Genomic DNA, 17,687 nt, shown 5'->3' with positions numbered 1-17,687 from the left:
AGTCTCTAGACTCTGAGTGACACACAGCTGCAGCTCAATCAACACCTACCCCGAAGTCGCATGGATCAGCAAATATTTAAAAAGATGAGTAAGCTTTGTCAAACGTCCAAAGGAAGATTAGCAAATGTGGGAAAAGACAGAGTAAGGGGCTGGGGGTTCAAAAAACAAATTGTACTTATTCTAGAGGAAGGGCCAGCAGTATGGGGAAATCTGCAAGGTTATATTTGAACGGCCTTTAAAAAGAGGTAAAGGAGACTAAATTTCACATCCATATATTTAAAAAAATTAACTGCAATCTCTTTCCCGGAATTAGATAGAGCCTGGGCTCCCCAACCTCAAGCTACCTATTACAAAGTCAAACACAGCCAAGGATTCGACCTTCCCAGGCTGAGGGCTCCGATCCTCAAGAAGCAGCAGCCAGTCAACTGGAACCATTCTGCCCAGAATATGGTTGAGATTCCATTAAGAGCAAAGCGCTCCTTCAAAGCCCTTTTGAGGTCGGTCTATAGGAGAATCCCGGGAGCTGAGAGATGAATAAGAGAGGATAAAGGGGGAGTCTTGTTCTTCGGAGTCCTCTGGCTCGGGTGTCGGTGTGACAGGCTGAGTTAACAGAAAACTACACATCCACACTCATTGCCAAAACAGTATCCACCTAGCGGCCCTGCTTTCCGCTTTTTCTGATGGCGCCCAGTGCCGGCTGCATACATATTTCCTAGCAGATTGAATGGTTCAAAGATTGAATGGAGGGAAGTCGGAGACGGGAACTGGCCCGACATTATGAGGCAATCGCCGCATAAAAAGATGTTAGCATGCATTTGGGAGGAGCATAATTTATTTGTAAGAACGCAGAGCTCTGCAGAGGACCAAATCCACGCAGCGAGCTCTAGTAGGGAACGCCCTGACAAGGAGGAAGGGGTGGCAGTCTGAAATCTCTTGGCCAGGAACACAACCGTGCAAGATCGAGGTCAAAGAGAGCTTCGCTTGAGGCACCGGGCCCCCTCTCTGTCCCCGGCTCTGCCCCAGGCTAAACCCTCTTGAGCTATAAATACAACGGCCCGCGTGCAGCAGAGACACAGTGTTCCCTCAGCTAGCTGGGATAGATAACCTGAATTTGCCCTTTAAATGTCCCAAGCTGCAAGCACAGCCCCCCAACCCAGCCCTAGCTCCCGGAAGTGTCTTCGCCCCCAATGCCCTCTGCAAAGGAGGGGGATGGAGAGGGGCTGTCCAGACACCTGCCCAGCCAATGCGCGCTGCGCACTTGCCGGGGTCCCTCCTCCTCTCGCGAGACGCCGAGCCGGGGATATAAGGAGAGCTGCGGTCAGGCGGGCGGCCCCTTAGCGTCGCGCAGGGACGGAGACGAGGTGGCGGTACCTGGCTGGGCATAGGCAAGAGCAAGAGAGCGGCTCCTTGTAGGCTGTGTGCGCCCCGCTGTCAGCATGGGGGATCAGGCTTTGAGCTTCCTTAAGGACTTCCTGGCAGGTGGCATCGCCGCCGCCGTCTCCAAGACCGCGGTCGCCCCGATCGAGAGGGTCAAACTGCTGCTGCAGGTAAGGGACGGCTGGTGGCGCGGGCGGCGAGGATGCGGGCGGGCGCGGCGGGGCGCAGGGATGCGGGCGGGGCGCGGGGATGCTGCTGCTGCTGAGGCGGCGGCGGCGTGGGCGCGCGCGCGCGCGATGCTGCGGCAAATCTGTGCTAGGCCCCAAGCTCGGGGCCTACACGAAGGGGAAGGTGCCCTCTACGCAGATACAGGTCCGGCGTCAGTGGCAGATTCCTGGTGTCGGGTAGCACCCGCGTTGGGGTGTCTATATATGGAAACCCACCCGAAGCTGGTCTACCTCGAGCCAGATCCTGAGCCTAGTCCTACAGTGGCATTCCACCCAAGGCCTCTTAGGCCGGCCTCACCCTTCGGCCGCAGCCTTTACACCTTCTTATCTGCACCCACCCGTTACAATAGAAGCATCAGATTAATCATTGACTGGAGAGCACACCGCGTCGCGTGCACTGCGCTATAGCCCGACCTTGATTTCATTCATCATTTATTACCTCTACAAGAGACGAATTCTTTGCTCTTATTTCACGGATGGAGACTCTGAGGCAGAGATTCTGAAGTAATTTTCAGGATAAATTCAGATCTCCTTAGCCATCCTGTCCCCAAATCATTTTCTCCCTATCTGGACATCAAAGGGCGTCATCATCTGGTCCATCCCAAAAGCAAATGCTGTTCACCGGGGAATAGCCATTTGGGAGTCTGAACGATCAGCAACAAAAAAAAAAAAAAAAAAAAAAAAAATGCGGCGACAGATTGGCACAGCTGTAATCGATTACCTGGATAATCTGCTTGAAAAATTTTCAGGCTCTAGAGCCTGGCGAGCATGCTCACATCATCAGAGCGCCTACTGCTCGGCCTGCTCTCCTCAAAGGACATTAGAGAGAACTGCAGAGCTGAGGGAGGGATCTTTATCCATTTATATTTCCCATAAGCCTGCGGGGAAATTTTTTTAGTTTTTCCCTCAGATGCCTTGATAATGAATAGAATTTGGATTGTTTTTTAGCTTAGCCAAATAACTAACAGTTATTGATATTTCCTTGATACTGTTTGATTTCCTGATACATTACAAAAATTAAAGTTCTGTTTTATCTCTTGAGGAGGATCCTGGGATGGTAATGCTCATCTATACATCTGCAATCCGAGCAGTTGGTAGGCTAACACAAGACTTGAGTTCCAGGCTAGTACTGACTACATCCTATCTTTTTAGAAAAAAACAAAAACAAACAAAAAACCCAGAAAATTGAAGGAGTACAAATCTTTTTTTTCTCCTGTCTTCACCCTGTCTGTCCTCTGTCACCCACCCTTCCCTACCCCTAATTAGGTCCAGCATGCCAGCAAACAGATCAGTGCAGAGAAGCAGTACAAGGGTATCATTGATTGTGTCGTGAGAATCCCAAAGGAGCAGGGCTTTCTCTCCTTCTGGAGGGGTAACCTGGCCAACGTGATCCGGTACTTCCCCACCCAAGCTCTCAACTTCGCCTTCAAGGACAAGTACAAGCAGATCTTCCTGGGGGGCGTGGATCGGCATAAGCAGTTCTGGCGCTACTTCGCTGGTAACCTGGCTTCCGGCGGGGCAGCTGGTGCCACCTCCCTCTGCTTTGTCTACCCGCTGGACTTTGCTAGGACCAGGCTGGCTGCCGACGTGGGCAAGGGATCTGCCCAGCGTGAGTTCAGTGGGCTATTCGACTGTCTCAGCAAGATCTTCAAGTCTGATGGCGTGAAGGGTCTCTACCAGGGTTTCAGTGTCTCTGTCCAAGGCATCATCATTTACAGAGCTGCCTACTTCGGAGTCTATGACACTGCCAAGGGTGAGAGACTGGCTTTGAAGTGGAAGGTGTTGGGAGGGGGTGTGGAGAGAGGATTCTGTAGGACCCCAAGACCTTTGTTTGGTTAGTCTTTTCCCATCTCTGAGTTCTGTGGAGTTGATGTGATGTAGTTTGGGTAAATCAATAACCAAAGGAACCTCTGCGTCCTCTACTGATGTTTCCTGTGGCTTTGAGCTATTCAGAAGATGCAGAGCTGTCCCAGCACAGCTGTCTAGTTGGAACTAGAAGGGAACTCCGTGTCAACAGAGCTGTAGCTTCCCTGATTAAGGGAAGGCAGCAGCCAACTTTGGTTGGCTACCCGGTTGCATGTAAGGGTTCCTTGGGAGGAGAGGAGCTGGTTCTTGTGGAAGGGTGGCACGTGGAGTTAAGTCAGGAGCCTTGTCTAACCCCTCCACCTGCTTTTTTACCAAGCTGATGAGAAAAACACCTGATTAAGCCATGTGCTTCTTGGCTCTGCTCACAGGGATGCTGCCGGACCCCAAGAATGTGCACATTATCGTGAGCTGGATGATTGCCCAGAGTGTGACGGCGGTTGCAGGGCTGGTGTCCTATCCGTTTGACACTGTCCGTCGTAGAATGATGATGCAGTCTGGCCGGAAAGGGGGTAAGCGTGCCATGAACTCTCCTGATGTGAATCTTAGGCTTTGCCCCTGGGGACCACTCTTAAGTGCCAGCAAGCCTCATATTTCTCAATTGAATGGCAAAATTACTCAATAAGAATTTAGGAAGCCGAGACTGTAATTTCCCCTTTAGCTTTCCCTGCAAGGATTTTTTTTTTCCTTTTTGTTAATGATATTGTAAGAATATAGAAAAGGTATTTAGAGTTGGTCTTAGGCATCTAGCATTACATAGACCTCAGGTCCTTTTTTCCTACAGCCTGGGTGCATAAGCAAGGGCATAGGATTCACTTAAAATTAGTGCTTCCCTTGTAGTTATTGGAAGTATGAATGAGAAAGAGGATGTTTTAGCTGGATGAGAAGTAGTCTGCTTTGTTAGTTTTAGCTTCCATAGGTAAAAGCATGGAAAGAGAACAAAACCACCAAATGTGAGGGGATTTTGTATAACCCAACAGTCACACCTTTTCATTTTTCTTGCATAACCTTGGGCAGTGTAATCCGAGACCAGGGCTAATTTGTTCATCTATCAAAAGTTATCCACAGAGTGTAGCAGTAATATTCCTTCCCCACGTTGCCCTTCCAATTTTAGTCTGACAGTGTGTAACTTGGTTGTTTGATTGCTCCAGTTTTTACTTGGCTAATCTTGAGTTTGAGGAATAGGGATATTAGAAGGTAGCCCAACAGTTCTGCAAGGAAGAGGTCTCGTTGATTATTGCATAGGCTGGGGACCACACCCTAAAGGGCATGATGTCTTTGAGGAGAAAGGAACCCTTATTCGCATTTGTCTCCACAGCTGACATTATGTACACGGGGACACTTGACTGCTGGAGGAAGATTGCAAAAGATGAAGGAGCCAATGCTTTCTTCAAAGGTGCCTGGTCCAATGTACTGAGAGGCATGGGTGGTGCTTTTGTATTGGTATTGTATGATGAAATCAAAAAATATGTCTAAGGTAATTAAAACTCAAGTTCACTGGCTCCCAGTGGACTTGGTTCACAAGTTCACAGATCCATTGTGTGGTTTAACAGACTATTATTCTTAAGGAAATAAAAAGACAGATCTTGGATAAAACCAGACCATCAGGAATACCTCGGAAAAATGCTTCATTGAGTATTCATTAAACCACAAATGTATTTTGTATTTATTTTATTTACATTTAGATTCCCACAGCAAACAGAAGATAGCTTATCATACTTGTTCAATTAATTAACTGAAGAACTAATAATGACAACAAAAGTAACCAAATGTGAATCATTAATAAAGACTACTCAATACATTTTATCTCCCCGAACTCATTAACTGCTAACATTAAAACATTAACGCATGTTTTCTAGCAAGATGCATTTGGCAGTGACTCTCCTATATGCATGCCCTATTCAAATAGCTGTTCTTCAAACATAAGCAGGCCATGTACTATCTTGCTACACTGTTGCTGAAGGCTCGAAAGTGGCAACATGAACAGCTTCCATGGCCCACTGTGTACTTGCACTATCTTAGGAACGGTGAGCCTCTGCTAAGTTTTACAGAGAGGTAAGAATTTTGCATGCTGAGGAAGTGCTCTGTTTTTAGTTCCTGTACAGAATCCTTTTACCTAGAAATTTACAAGTGGGCAGTCTTCACTGAAGAAAACAGTTGTCTTAGTTTGGGCTGGAATGGCAAAGTGCCACACACTGTCTGCTTCATAAAACAACAAATATACTTCTCACCTTGGGTCTGAAACGTCAGAGTCCACGAGGATCAACTCTGGTGAGAGCCACCTGACTTCAAGAATCTTCTTGGTGGGAAGAGGGTGAGAGAGCTCTCTGGAGCCCCCTTTGAAAGTTATTGATCACAGTGACAAAGGCACCATACTGTGATCTGATTTCTTCCTAAAGGACCTGTCTCCTAATACTGTCATCTTGAGGGTGAGGGGTTGAAGTCCAGGGAGTAGGTCACATCCACCATTCAGATTTTGGTATCAGTTTTCAAGCTCGTATTTAATGCCTGGGAGGCTCTGAAAGTGAACCTGCCCTGAAGCCTAAGTGGGGGAGAAGATGAAATAGTCTTGTTATGTAAGTTGACGCTGTAAATCTTGGCTGGGAGTGAGCAGGAGAGGGTGATTATCTAGGCACGGACCTTGAAAGAAAGTAACTAGGTTTTGTATACAAAGTATCTGCTTGTACTTCCTTTCTGTACAGTTTAAGAATGAGGAGAAAGGCCTATTTGAAGGGCTTGACTCTCAGGGATTTGTGAGCAAGAGACAAGCATTTTAAGGGTGGGGGACAACAGTAGAGATATGGCTCAAGGTTAAAAGGTTAAAAGTCTGGGTTTGGTTCCCAGCACCCATATGGAGATAACTGTCCGAATCCCCAGTTCCAAGGGATCACGCATGCTCTCTGGTTTCCCCAAGTCCTAGGCATATACAAGTGTTGCACAAGCAGGAGTGCTGGCTAAACACACATACATAAAATTGTTTGAAATTTCAAGTGGGGAAATGAGTGCATCTGGACCAGCAAAAGAGCAGTTAATCAGTTTCCAGTTTGTGTCCTGTCTGCAGGAAATGTCCAGATTGGGCGCAAAGTTTGGAAAGAAGGCAAATGTCTGCTTTGTGTTTCCTGATAAAGAGCTTGGGCTTGTGCTACCCAGGCCTCTGGGTGCAACACTGGCTGCCTTGCTTTTGCCAGAGCAACCAAGGTGTGTGTGTGTGTGTGTGTTCCATATCCAGAGTTACTTCTAATTTCAGTCTAGATAGATGGAAAAGTCTAAAAAGATCTCAATCCTGTCTCCCAAGGACAAGGAGCAAACAGTGCTGCTAGGGGCCTTCCAGGTACATTACTTTGCATTCTAGAATATTAATGACGCAATGATGTTTCTGGCAGATAAAAGCAGCACAAGCTAGTAGGAAAAACTACCTTTATTGCATATCTAAAACTAGGGCTTTCCTAAACCTAAGGGTTTAGACTGACAGGCCAGGAACGTAATTGGGAACTGGCTGCGGGTGAACAAAGAGGGAGGTCATTACAGCCCAACCAAGAGCAGAATTGTTTCCATCCCCCTCCCCCACTTGCATGCAAGGAGCAGAGTGGAGAAACTGGCTGCCTGTTAAACTGCACATTAGCCACATCATCTGCAGTATGCACATGACCCAAATGCTGGCTTTCGGGCTCTCTCCTGCCTGCTGAGGTTAAATCCAGCGCTCTTTGCCCCAGAGTCCTGCTGAGCTGGCCCTACTACAGCTACTTCACTCAATAAGAATTCCTAGAAGGAAGCAAGTGACGTCACTGTACAAAGCTCTCCAAGTCTGAAGGTCTGGAAAAGGGGATCACACTAAAGTGAAAAGCTAGAATTCCATGCCAGACTCTTAAAAATCCCACCTCTGAGAATCTCTGCCAAAGCTGTAACTGTAGACATAGCTCTTGGGAGACAAAGTATGGGATCTTAATTCTAGAGGGAGGTGCTTGCTGCCAAACCTGAAGACCTAAGTGTAATCCCTGGGACTCACATGGTAAGAGAAAAGGGACTCTTAGTCTTTGTCCTTGGACTTGATTATATGTACATGTCATGCCCCAAAATTAAAAAAAAAAAAAATTAAAGCCACAGACATGGCCCACAGCCTCAAGAGTCTCCATTACAGATTCAAAACAGATACTGGCCCTGGAAAGATGACTTAATGGCTAAGAGCACTTGCTACTCTTCCAGGACCATATTCGGTTTCAAGCACACATAGCTTGCAGGGGATCCCTAGATATCCCTGCATGCGTGTGGTACACATACCTATACCAGGCAAACACACATGAATAGCAATCTTCACAACAGACAAATGCCAGCATAAGTTATCGGATGCAAAAGCAAGAGAATGAACTGAAGTAATCAATGTGTCATCAAAGTAAAGTTCCATGCTGGGCGGTGGTGGCACACACCTTTAATCCCAGCACTCGGGAGGCAGAGACAGGCAGATTTTTGTGATTTTGAGACCAGTCCGCCCTACAAGAGTGAGTTCCCAGGACAGCCACGGCTATAAATAGATAAATAAAAAGCGATGCCACATACAGCAGGTCAAAAATAATGCAAAGGAGAGAAAGGCTTTGGCATCTGTACTTGCTAGCATTATGTCAATTTAACACAAGCTAGTCATCAGAGAGGAGGGAGCTTCAGAGAAGCTCTTCAGAGAAAAAGACTCCAAAAGACCCTCTGTAGGCAATCCTGTAAGAGGTGGTTCTCAACCTTCTTATTGCTGTGACCTCATGTGGTAGCCCCAACCACATTATTTTTTGCTTCTTCATAACCATAATTTTGCTACTGTTACAAACTGTAATTAAATATGCAACCCCTGGGGTTCCCACAGGTTGAGAACCACTTCTGTAGGGCATTTCTTGTTCTTAGGGATTAATGGGGGAGGGCCCAGCCCATTGTGGGTGATGCCATCACTGGGCTGATAGTCCCGAGTTCTTTCAGGAACCAGACTGAGCCAGTCATGAGGAACAAACCAGTCAGCAGCACCCTTCCTCCGCATCAGCAAACATTTCCCCACCTCAGGTAAGGAAAACCAGTGCAGACCTGAAGATGGACTGGCAAAGGTAGGGGGGGGGGGACAAGCAGAGACGAGGGCTGCCGACCTTTGCCCATCTTTCTATACTCCCTGTGCTCGGCCCCGAATACAAACAAGCAGGAAGTCAGCCTGTCCTACTGCTTTCCAGGAGGTGTTTCTGGAGCTCTCATGATGAACATGCTCATTAGCATGTAGCAGCAGCAAGAGGTGGCAGCTTCCGACCCAGCCTGACAAAAGGCTAGAGGCTGAGAGATACATTGTATCCTGGAAGTAGTTCCGAAAGACAGCTCCGGGAGCCAGCAGAATGGCTCCACGGATAAAGTCACTTGCCAGGTATGTGTGACAATGTTCAGCTCCCAGAACCCAAGTCAGGTAGAGGAAAGTTGTCCTCTGACCGCTATACATGTGCCAGAGGGCAAAACACCATGCAAAAGTAAAAACACCTGTGGGAATGAAGAATTTCTAAAGACTTTCTATTTCATATGGCCATTGATTTCTTCTTTTTTCTTTTTGGCAAATGTTTAGGATGTAATATTTATTTTAGAAATTACGCTGGCTTAGTAAAGTGATGGCTTGTTGGCTCTCCTCTGAAAACATGATGTCACTACACTGAGTGTCAGCTAGGTTCTCTCTTGCTGAGTGGGTCCACTAAGAGAACTGATGGTTATTGCTAAGGCAGGCACAACACGACTGCACCCTTAGGGTTATAGTGCCATCCTGGTCATTGTTGTAGTCTATCAGTGTCAGAGTAAGACTCTTGGTTGCTTACTTCCTTTGGAAATGTGAATGGTGTCTTCTGGTACCCTGAAAGCTAGTGCTCAGGGAGGAGGCTCTCGAAGCTCAGTTCCAACTCAGGGGTCTCGGCCTGGCGTGCACAGTGTGTGGTCACAAATGATCTGATGTGCAGGTGTTTCCAGCAATAGGGATTTACCTTCTGCCTCTAGGGAACAACGTAAAAACCATTTCTATCTTTAGAAATAAAAATTACCTGCCACAATACAAGCCCATTTGTGCTCTGCATCCTTCATCTGTGCAGAGAAGAGTTTATGCACCTGTGGGAGCCACTAGCGATTTCTTCCTGTGGCTCCGGTTGGTTTGAGACATGATCCATCATCACATCACACAGCACAGGCTGGCCTGGAACCCGCTTGTAGTGGAGGATGACTTGGAACTTCTGAGCTTCCCGCCTGCTGGGCTTCTGGGCTGGGAAGGTACTCAACCACCCTGAGCTCAAGGACATCAGTAAACCTGCTTTAAAAACAAAGTAAAAAAGCCTGGCAGTGGTGGTGCACACCTTTAATCCCAGTACTCGGGAGGTAGAGGCAGGTGGATCTCTTGAGTTCTTGGTCTACAGAGCGGGTTCCAGGACAGTCAAGGCTATATACACTGAGAAACCTTGTCTTGAAAACAAAAAAATAAAATAATATAAAATAAAATAAAAATAAAGCAATTCAACAATAGCAACATGCATTCAAGCTCTAAAAGAATGTCCATTATACTGAAACATCATAGCAATTTTACAAAATGAACCAAATCATGTGGTTTGAGAAAATGTTGACCGGGAACATCATTTTAAAGAGATATTCCCCCAAAATACCACATTTTCAAAGATACTAACTAAAAGTACCATCCAACTGGCAACTTCATTCTAACTAGTAGTTTTGTAAGGTACACAGAAATTTTTATTCTAATTCTAAGAATATGAACAATCAAAACCTGGTTCTCTTTAATCTTTTCTTTCTTTCTTCACTAGGCCAAGCTAGTTTCTTCATGCCCAAAAATGACAAACTAGAACACTTTAAAGAAAGATGGTTTAAAAGTTTGCTAATCTTTATTCATGAACATAAGCAATTCAGCCATTAGCAGTGAGCACATTCTATGACGGTATACAGTCACTTACATTAAGATGACACAGTGTTTGATTGCTAACTAAGATAAAGTTTCATCTTCAGCTCTACATCAGCCTTAATACTCTGGAGCTGCTGCATCCATCTGGAGGTGAGAAGCAGACCTAGACAGTCGTCTTTCGAAGCTGTGCAATCCGTTTTGAGGCTTGGGTGGGACACAGCTGCATGGCTTTATCTTACAGGCAAACCACAAAGTTTAGTGGAATAACTGTCAAGACCAGTTCTTAATGGAGACCGAAAAAACTGGGGGAGAAAGAGGTAGTAGCTACTCCTTAAGAAATAATTGTAATAGTTTGAAATCTTTGACCAAATCTTACTAGAAAAGGAGGTAATAGCATCTGACGGAGATGAGAACAGTTCTCAGTGAGCTCTGGCCACGGGCCACGGACCAGCATGCTTTCCAGCTGCAGGTGCGGAGCTTCAGTAAGGACAAGCCGGCCCCTGCCCACAGCCCTCCACAGTGTTGATTGTGCTGGGGAAGTTGGAGACACTCTTGCACTCACGACACCTCTGCTACAAATGCCTCCTCACCTTAGGCACATCAGAGAATTCTGTTTGGAGCTCCTATCCATCCACCTACCACCATCATGTAGCATTTACAACACTGTGAACTGTTTTTAAAAGATGGTTGCTTTTCTCTTGAATCCCTGTTATCAGTAATACTTAGACAAACTTCTTTCAAATAGTAAAAACTAAGGCATAAATTAGCATTTAAAATCAAAGTACAGCTTTTCTATGGAACTTGGAGAGATCAAATAAAATGTACTCACAGGGTATGCCACTGGGAACATAAAATGTTTTATATATACACACTTTTCCCCTCAAACTTACATTGTAAAAAGTGACTGACTCACTATTGGGCAAATGCCGAAATGCTGCATTTTGTTGTCACACAAACTTTAAAAGTTAAAAAATTAAGACAAAAATAAAACCTTTGTTTATATAGCTGAAGGTTATATAAAGCAGTTATAAAATCTTGTTTACTAGAACAAAGAGACAGATCTCAAATAATGTTACAGTCCCCAGGAAGCAGCAGAGAAACCTTCAGTTGTGCTGTGTTCCATCCACTGTGTGCGTGGTGTATGTGCGTGATGTATGCACTTCTACCGTTTGTATGGGCGTGTTTGTGTATTGTGTGACGTATGCATATTTATCATATGTGTATTTGTGTATGTGTGTGGTGTATGCACATTTACCATATGTGTGTGTTTGTGTATATGTGGTGTATGCACATTTACCATATGTGTGTCTGGTGTATGTGCTCAGCAACCTTTTTAGCCTCATCATTCCCAACCTTTGCTGCTCTATCTAAAACACAACCTATTAAACCAAGACCAACATCGTATGACCTGGCATTGGTAAAGTGCAGGCGGCCTTGGTGCTAACGAGGGAGACGCAGGTGTGGCAGACATGCCACACTGCAGGAGCACTGAAACCTGACAGAGCTCACTGCGGCTGGAGATAATTCCTATTTCAAGAAAAACGTGTCACTGACTATGAAATTTATTTATACATCCTAAAGGTACACTAACAAGACCAGCAATGAAAAAGTTAAGACTATGAAATATCACTTTGTTCATAAAGTAACAGTCTACAGGCTGACACAAACATATTTCAGTCTTCATAGTCAACTATATTTATTGCATCTATGTGTCATGTGTCACGAGCCCAGCAGGATAAATAGGCCTTCAGATGTCAGATTAGTAAAAATGGTGCTTCTCGGATTTAGCCAAAATAAACCAAGAAAATTCACAAATGTTTAAGGCAGTAGCTGTAAGAAATGTGATTAGTTTTTCTTGTTTATAACTGGTTTTTCTAAAGCGTTTCTTCCAGGCTCTAACCTTCTATTAATACAGCAAGTACGCAATGACAGCACACACTAACAGTATCATTTCAGACACTCGCTAACATACCCTGGGGCTGCTTCTTGGTTCTTCAAGCTTGGAATATTGCTCACTGACCCAACAAATATTTGCTTTTGTTTATGATGCAAATGATCTGGCTACAAATCAGCCACAGGATTACAGTAGGCTGTTAAAGCCACCTCTTTCCTCAGAATCCGTGAGTACTTTACCTGACTGCATAAAAAGTTATCCAGTGTGAAATGGTGTGGAGTGGCCAATCAAACTTAACAGAGAGGAACCTTTGGTGAATCAAGAACTGCACCAGTACAAGCTGCTCACCCTCCTCATCAAATAGAAATCAGCTCGTCCATGAAAACAAATTTCAAGATGTTTTTCCTAAGGAGTGTAACAATCACATAACCAAGTGATGGCTCATGTGGCAGGCACTCTAAAGACACAGAGGCATGAGATGCATACAGTCATGCTTACAATAACTGAAAACAACAGAGTAAGCAGAGTGAGTGTCCTGGCTCCACAGGGATCATCAGCGTTTGTCAGCATCACTAGTGAATTTCCACGGAAAGAGCCATGCACAACACTGCTCTCTGTTAAAACACACAGAGTTCCTATACACACACGCCACTATACGAAACACTGATTTTTACGTCAAAGTGTGTTTTGGTAACAATTTTGCTCTGAATAACAATAAATTATACTCATTATTGTATAAATTGTTGAAAAAAGTATTACAGATGTTTACAAAGAGTTACAGTAATACATAAAAATACATTGTTAAAATAAGATGAACAATGTAAAAAAAGGTTTTACAACCAAGCAGTACGAACATTCGGGGGTTTCGGTCTTAGCAAAAAGCCACTGGTTGCATCTAACATTGATCGATCAGTCTTACAACTGAAGCCACTGGTCGCACTGGATGTCCTGGAAGCTCCTCCTGAACATACACAAAGATAAAACAGTCTCAGTTATCTGAGCCAAGTACACAAGTCATCAGCTGATAAACCTCCTAATTTTAGGTCCAGACTGGTGTCCTTCTTCCTCCAGATGTGTCTAATTCTCTAAGGAGATGACTTTCAATAGAACTGTACTCTAGAATTCTCAGTGGAGCTTAAAAGCTACTAAAGTGATTCAAGTGAAAGCAAACACTTTGCATAATCATTGATATGTTTACTGACGGTTTTTATGTTCAAGGCACAATACTAACTATCAGTTACTAGAATAAGGCCGTATCTTAAGTTAACTACAATAAACCATGTTTTAAAATGAATGAGATGATCAGTCAATGACTAGTCATATAAGCACTGGGAACTCTCAGCACTACTGGGGTCCAATTTTCTTTAAAAATAGCTTAAAATTTTAAGAGAAATACAGTTTAGAATATATACATGATGCAACAGCATCCACTTTGGTAAAGGAACGGTCTGACTTTCTGTACAGCTCTAGGGTTCACAGCTGGCTCAGTCTGTAACTGATCACGTATCAAGCACTGAAAAGAATTGCAGCTGTAGTCTGTTGATTTTGTTTTAGCTATCTAGTAAGGACATGAAAGATATATGTAAGGGTTACAAGGTATTAGTAACTGAGAGAATGTTTCAACCACATTCAATTAGCCTATCAATTTATTCTTTAAAAACACAAACTGAATTAAAAGACTTTTCCAGTGTCTGAGAAAACACTGCTATTTTCACTCATTTTATCTTTTGGCTTTCTTCTTATGCTACCATTACATTCTGTACATGAAGCCTGAAATTGAATGAACTATAAGAACATGCCTGTGAAAACTAAAACGCATTCTAAAGTTAGCATTTTAAATCTCTATCATAAGAACACAAATCACACTTTTTATTTAAAAAAACTAAAAGACTCAAAAAATAAATAGAAAATATCTTTGACAATCTTACTCAGTGGGCTATAATGGCCAAGAGTAGATCTCACTCGTCTAATGGATGGTGAAGGGTTGAGATAACCCATATTTCGATGATAGTCCATCAGCTGTTCAGAGCGCTTCATGCCAACTGTTGGTTTCACAGCTTCAAGCCGTTTCAATAAAGCCTTCACAAAAATATGAAAGTTAATACTGTAATGATCTGTCTGTCCCTTTAAAAGACACACCTTGGCCCCCCACCTGGTCAGCTGAGGCAAGGGGATCTTCTTCCCCTCCCAGTCTGAGCTCCCTTCCCTTCTCTCTTCGGAAGAGGTGGCTGCTGCCATGAGTCCTCCCTCCCTTCCTCTCCCTCCTCCCTCCCTTCCTCTCCCTCCTCCTTCCTTTTCCTTCCGTAACCCACTAAATAAATATCCAAGCTCTTTCTGCATGGCGTGCCTATCTGTCTCTGTCTTTCACCTGCTGTGGCTCCTTGTGGGACAGACTGCCCTGCCAAAGGTCAGCCGTGGTCTCCCCACCCCAGCCCTAAACCACCTGCAGTGTCCCAGTGTCACCACGTGGGGAACAGTGCTGTTTTATTTTTACTATTACAAATACTACATAAATACCAATAATTTCTAAGCGGTCAGATAGTCTATAACTTGAAATTCGCTAAGGAAAAACAGTGTTTAGTCACTCCACACATACCAGAAATGTTCTGACCTGGGGTGAAGAATATATGGCTACCCCAAATATTTGTCCACAGACCCACAGAGAAGTATAATCTCCCCTCTTCAAGGGCAACAGAAAAAAAGACTTTACAGAAAACCACAAACAAAGAGTGCAGAGTTGCGGAGCCCAGCCCTAATAGATACATCTACAAAACAAAGCTCAGGGAACACAGCTTGGGCTGGCAAGACTGTAAGAGCCAGAAGATCAGGGCATTTGCAGTGAGACTGTCTCCCCGCAATGTCCACTACACATGTAGATAGAGCCTCCCTAATATGAGCTCAACAAGAACAATAAATATACCAGAGTGGACAGGAAAAGTCCTTGAGGTCTCACCCTTACACAGAAACTGCAGGCAACTAAGGAATGCCGAGACTGGGTGAAATCATCTTCTTCAGGGGAAAAACACACTAACTGGTTATTCAATATCAAATGGTCAGCCCGAGAACATCCATACAAGTAGCATTATACAGACTGAGCAGGTTGTATTTAGAAATGTGCATGTGTGTGTGTATGTGTGTGTATACACAGTAATGAAATAAGAAGTCATTCTTATTTCATTACTCTATATTACTTATTCTCTCTATATGGATGGACTTGAAGGGTAGAATGGGAAGGGGTAAATGATATGATTATAATCTCAAAAAATAATTAAATATTAGTAATCCATTTTCAGAAAAACCAAGAGGTTTTTCCTAACATACACTGATCCCCCCGCTATGATGAAACAACATCTACAGCTTGAATGTAAGGTGTTTCCCTAAGAGGCCTGGTCCCTAGCTGGTGGAACTCTTGAGAAGTGGCTGGGCACTGGTTTCATCCATCTCATCTGACCTCATGCCCGGATGAACTACAATCGAAAGGACTACTAGAAAGCAATGGAAACTGTGGGAGCCTGGGCCTATAGGACTAAGCAGGCTGCTGTGAGCACCCTCTACGAAAGCTCTATCTTGCCCCTAGCCTCCTCTTCTGGCTGTCATGAAACAAGCAGCCTCCCTCCACCATGCCCTTCTACCATCATGTGTCTACCTGTCCTAAGTCCAAAAGCTATAATGCGAGTCAGTAATCCTTTCCTGTCCTAATTGTTAACCGCAGACATTGTCACAGGAGCCCACACACAGCCATCACAGACCTGCCAGTCTTTGGAAAGGGACTACAAGAGCAAACACAGGAAACTTGATTTCCTCGTATTAATGTCAGGCATAGGAGTTATTATGCTAAGAGTCCAAAGGTAAATCCTTGAAATCACCACCAGTTATCAAAGTTATGACAAGTTCTACCTATATACACTAGAGAGCAGCCATGCCTCACATAGAACACAAGGAAAGGCTGTGTGAGCACTGACCTCAAGCCCCATTCACACTTTCAATTTCGACTGCCTAGTTGTTTTCTGTACTTTTTCCTTTACATACTTAGGACTCTGAGTAAAGGTTACTACAGAAAAGAAGTGTTAAGAAGTTAGAAAACCAGTTACTAAAGAATACAAAGCCTTTTAGAGGATATACAAATCCATAGGCCAAAGCAGCATAGTTGCCAATAAGAAGGCATATTCTTTACTATGATTAAGTCTATGTAAATATTCCTAGTTTTATTTTTTTAAATATTTATTTTACATGTATGTTGATGTAAGAGGGTCTTCTGTTTTGTGTTGATTTCATTGGTTAAATAAAGAAACTGCCTTGGCTTTTTGCTAGGGCAGAAAATTAGGCAGAGAAAACAGAACAGGATGCTGGGTAGAAGGCAGTGAGGCAGACGCCATGAATCTCTGGCCCAAAATGGACATAGGTTAGGATCTTTCCCCCGGTAAGCCACAGCCTCATGGTGCTACACAGATTTAATGGAAATGGGTTAATCAAGATGTGAGAGTTAGCCAATAAGAGGCTAGAGCTAATGGGCCAGGCAGTGTTGAAATGAATACAGTTTCCGTGTAATTATTTTGGGTGTAAGCTAGCCGGGTGGGACAGAATAAAGGGCCTGTGCTCCTCTCAGGCAGTGGGACACAGCCCACTGTTCCTTTTACTACAGTATGTGAGTGTGCCTGCAGTGTATGTATTTACTGTTGCCTAAAGAGGCCTGAAGATGGCATCTGATCACCTGGAATTGAAGTTATAGGCAGTTGTGAGCCACCATGTGGCCGCTGGGAATGGAACCTGGGCCCTCTGCAAGTGCAGGAAGTGCTCTTAACAAACCATCTCTCCAGCCCCACTCAAAATTCAAAAGCTTTTGATTTTCAGAGGTCTTTGAGAAAGGAACATGGAATAAGACCAATACTTGGGAACTGTGTGGAGGTTCAAAAAAAGTGAGCCCATTTCCACCTTGTCTGAAGGTCAGAGAGGTTGAGGCTGCTGGAAATAGTTAACAACAGGGCTAAGCTTCCAGTCCTAGGGTGTGGTTACTTAGTCCTTTTGACGTTAAGGTGGTCCAGACAGTTGGGTCCACTCCACCCTGACCAATGGTCAGGATATTCAAGCATAAGGAGGTTTGACCTTGGGAGTGGCTGCCTTCAGGGTCTAAGCTGGGTTCACTGTCCAAAGAACAGAATGCTAATGACCTGATGTCTCTAAGTATTGAGGCGAATATCTGTTCTAGCTGTCCTTTGTGTCACAGTACAGCAGTCTTTTGTCTTCTTCCCTGTCATATTGGGGCATGAAAGTGTATGGAAAATTAACAGGGGATTTCAGTTTTCACTGGAATTCCCTCCTGCTACTATCCTATGTTTCTGTTTTATTATTTTTACTTGCGTCTTCGTTCTCGTTCCTGTTTTTCTACTCCCCATGCCCCTGCCCTGGTAAGTGGTATTTTTGTCGA

General features: G+C 44.3%; 2 protein-coding genes across 5 annotated transcripts in view; one reads left to right on the top strand and one right to left on the bottom strand.

The window, feature by feature from the left end:
* Nucleotides 1-1,301: 1,301 nt before the first annotated feature.
* On the top strand, nt 1,302-5,266 carry Slc25a4 (solute carrier family 25 member 4). Its single transcript, XM_005362580.2, has 4 exons — nt 1,302-1,547; nt 2,871-3,357; nt 3,839-3,979; nt 4,786-5,266. The coding sequence occupies exons 1-4, from the start codon at nt 1,437-1,439 to the stop codon at nt 4,941-4,943; spliced, it is 897 nt and encodes a 298-aa protein (XP_005362637.1). The 5' UTR covers nt 1,302-1,436; the 3' UTR covers nt 4,944-5,266.
* Nucleotides 5,267-10,329: 5,063 nt separating this feature from the next.
* Cfap97 (cilia and flagella associated protein 97) overlaps nt 10,330-17,687 on the bottom strand; it is a 30,231-nt gene continuing 22,873 nt past the window's right edge. For all 4 annotated transcript variants that reach the window (XM_013352043.2, XM_005362579.2, XM_013352044.2 and 1 more), the window contains 2 exons: nt 14,191-14,341; nt 10,330-13,223 (listed from right to left, as the gene is read on the bottom strand). In XM_013352043.2, coding sequence (XP_013207497.2) covers nt 13,096-13,223; nt 14,191-14,341 — 279 coding nt within the window. In that variant the 3' untranslated portion in view covers nt 10,330-13,095. The remainder of the gene's footprint in view (nt 13,224-14,190; nt 14,342-17,687) is intronic.

This window comes from Microtus ochrogaster, linkage group LG7_11 (genome assembly GCF_000317375.1).
Source record: "Microtus ochrogaster isolate Prairie Vole_2 linkage group LG7_11, MicOch1.0, whole genome shotgun sequence".
Classification (NCBI taxonomy): domain Eukaryota; kingdom Metazoa; phylum Chordata; class Mammalia; order Rodentia; family Cricetidae; genus Microtus; species Microtus ochrogaster.
The sequence above is the reverse complement of the archived record's forward strand: the minus strand, read 5'-3'. Positions and strand labels throughout refer to the sequence as shown.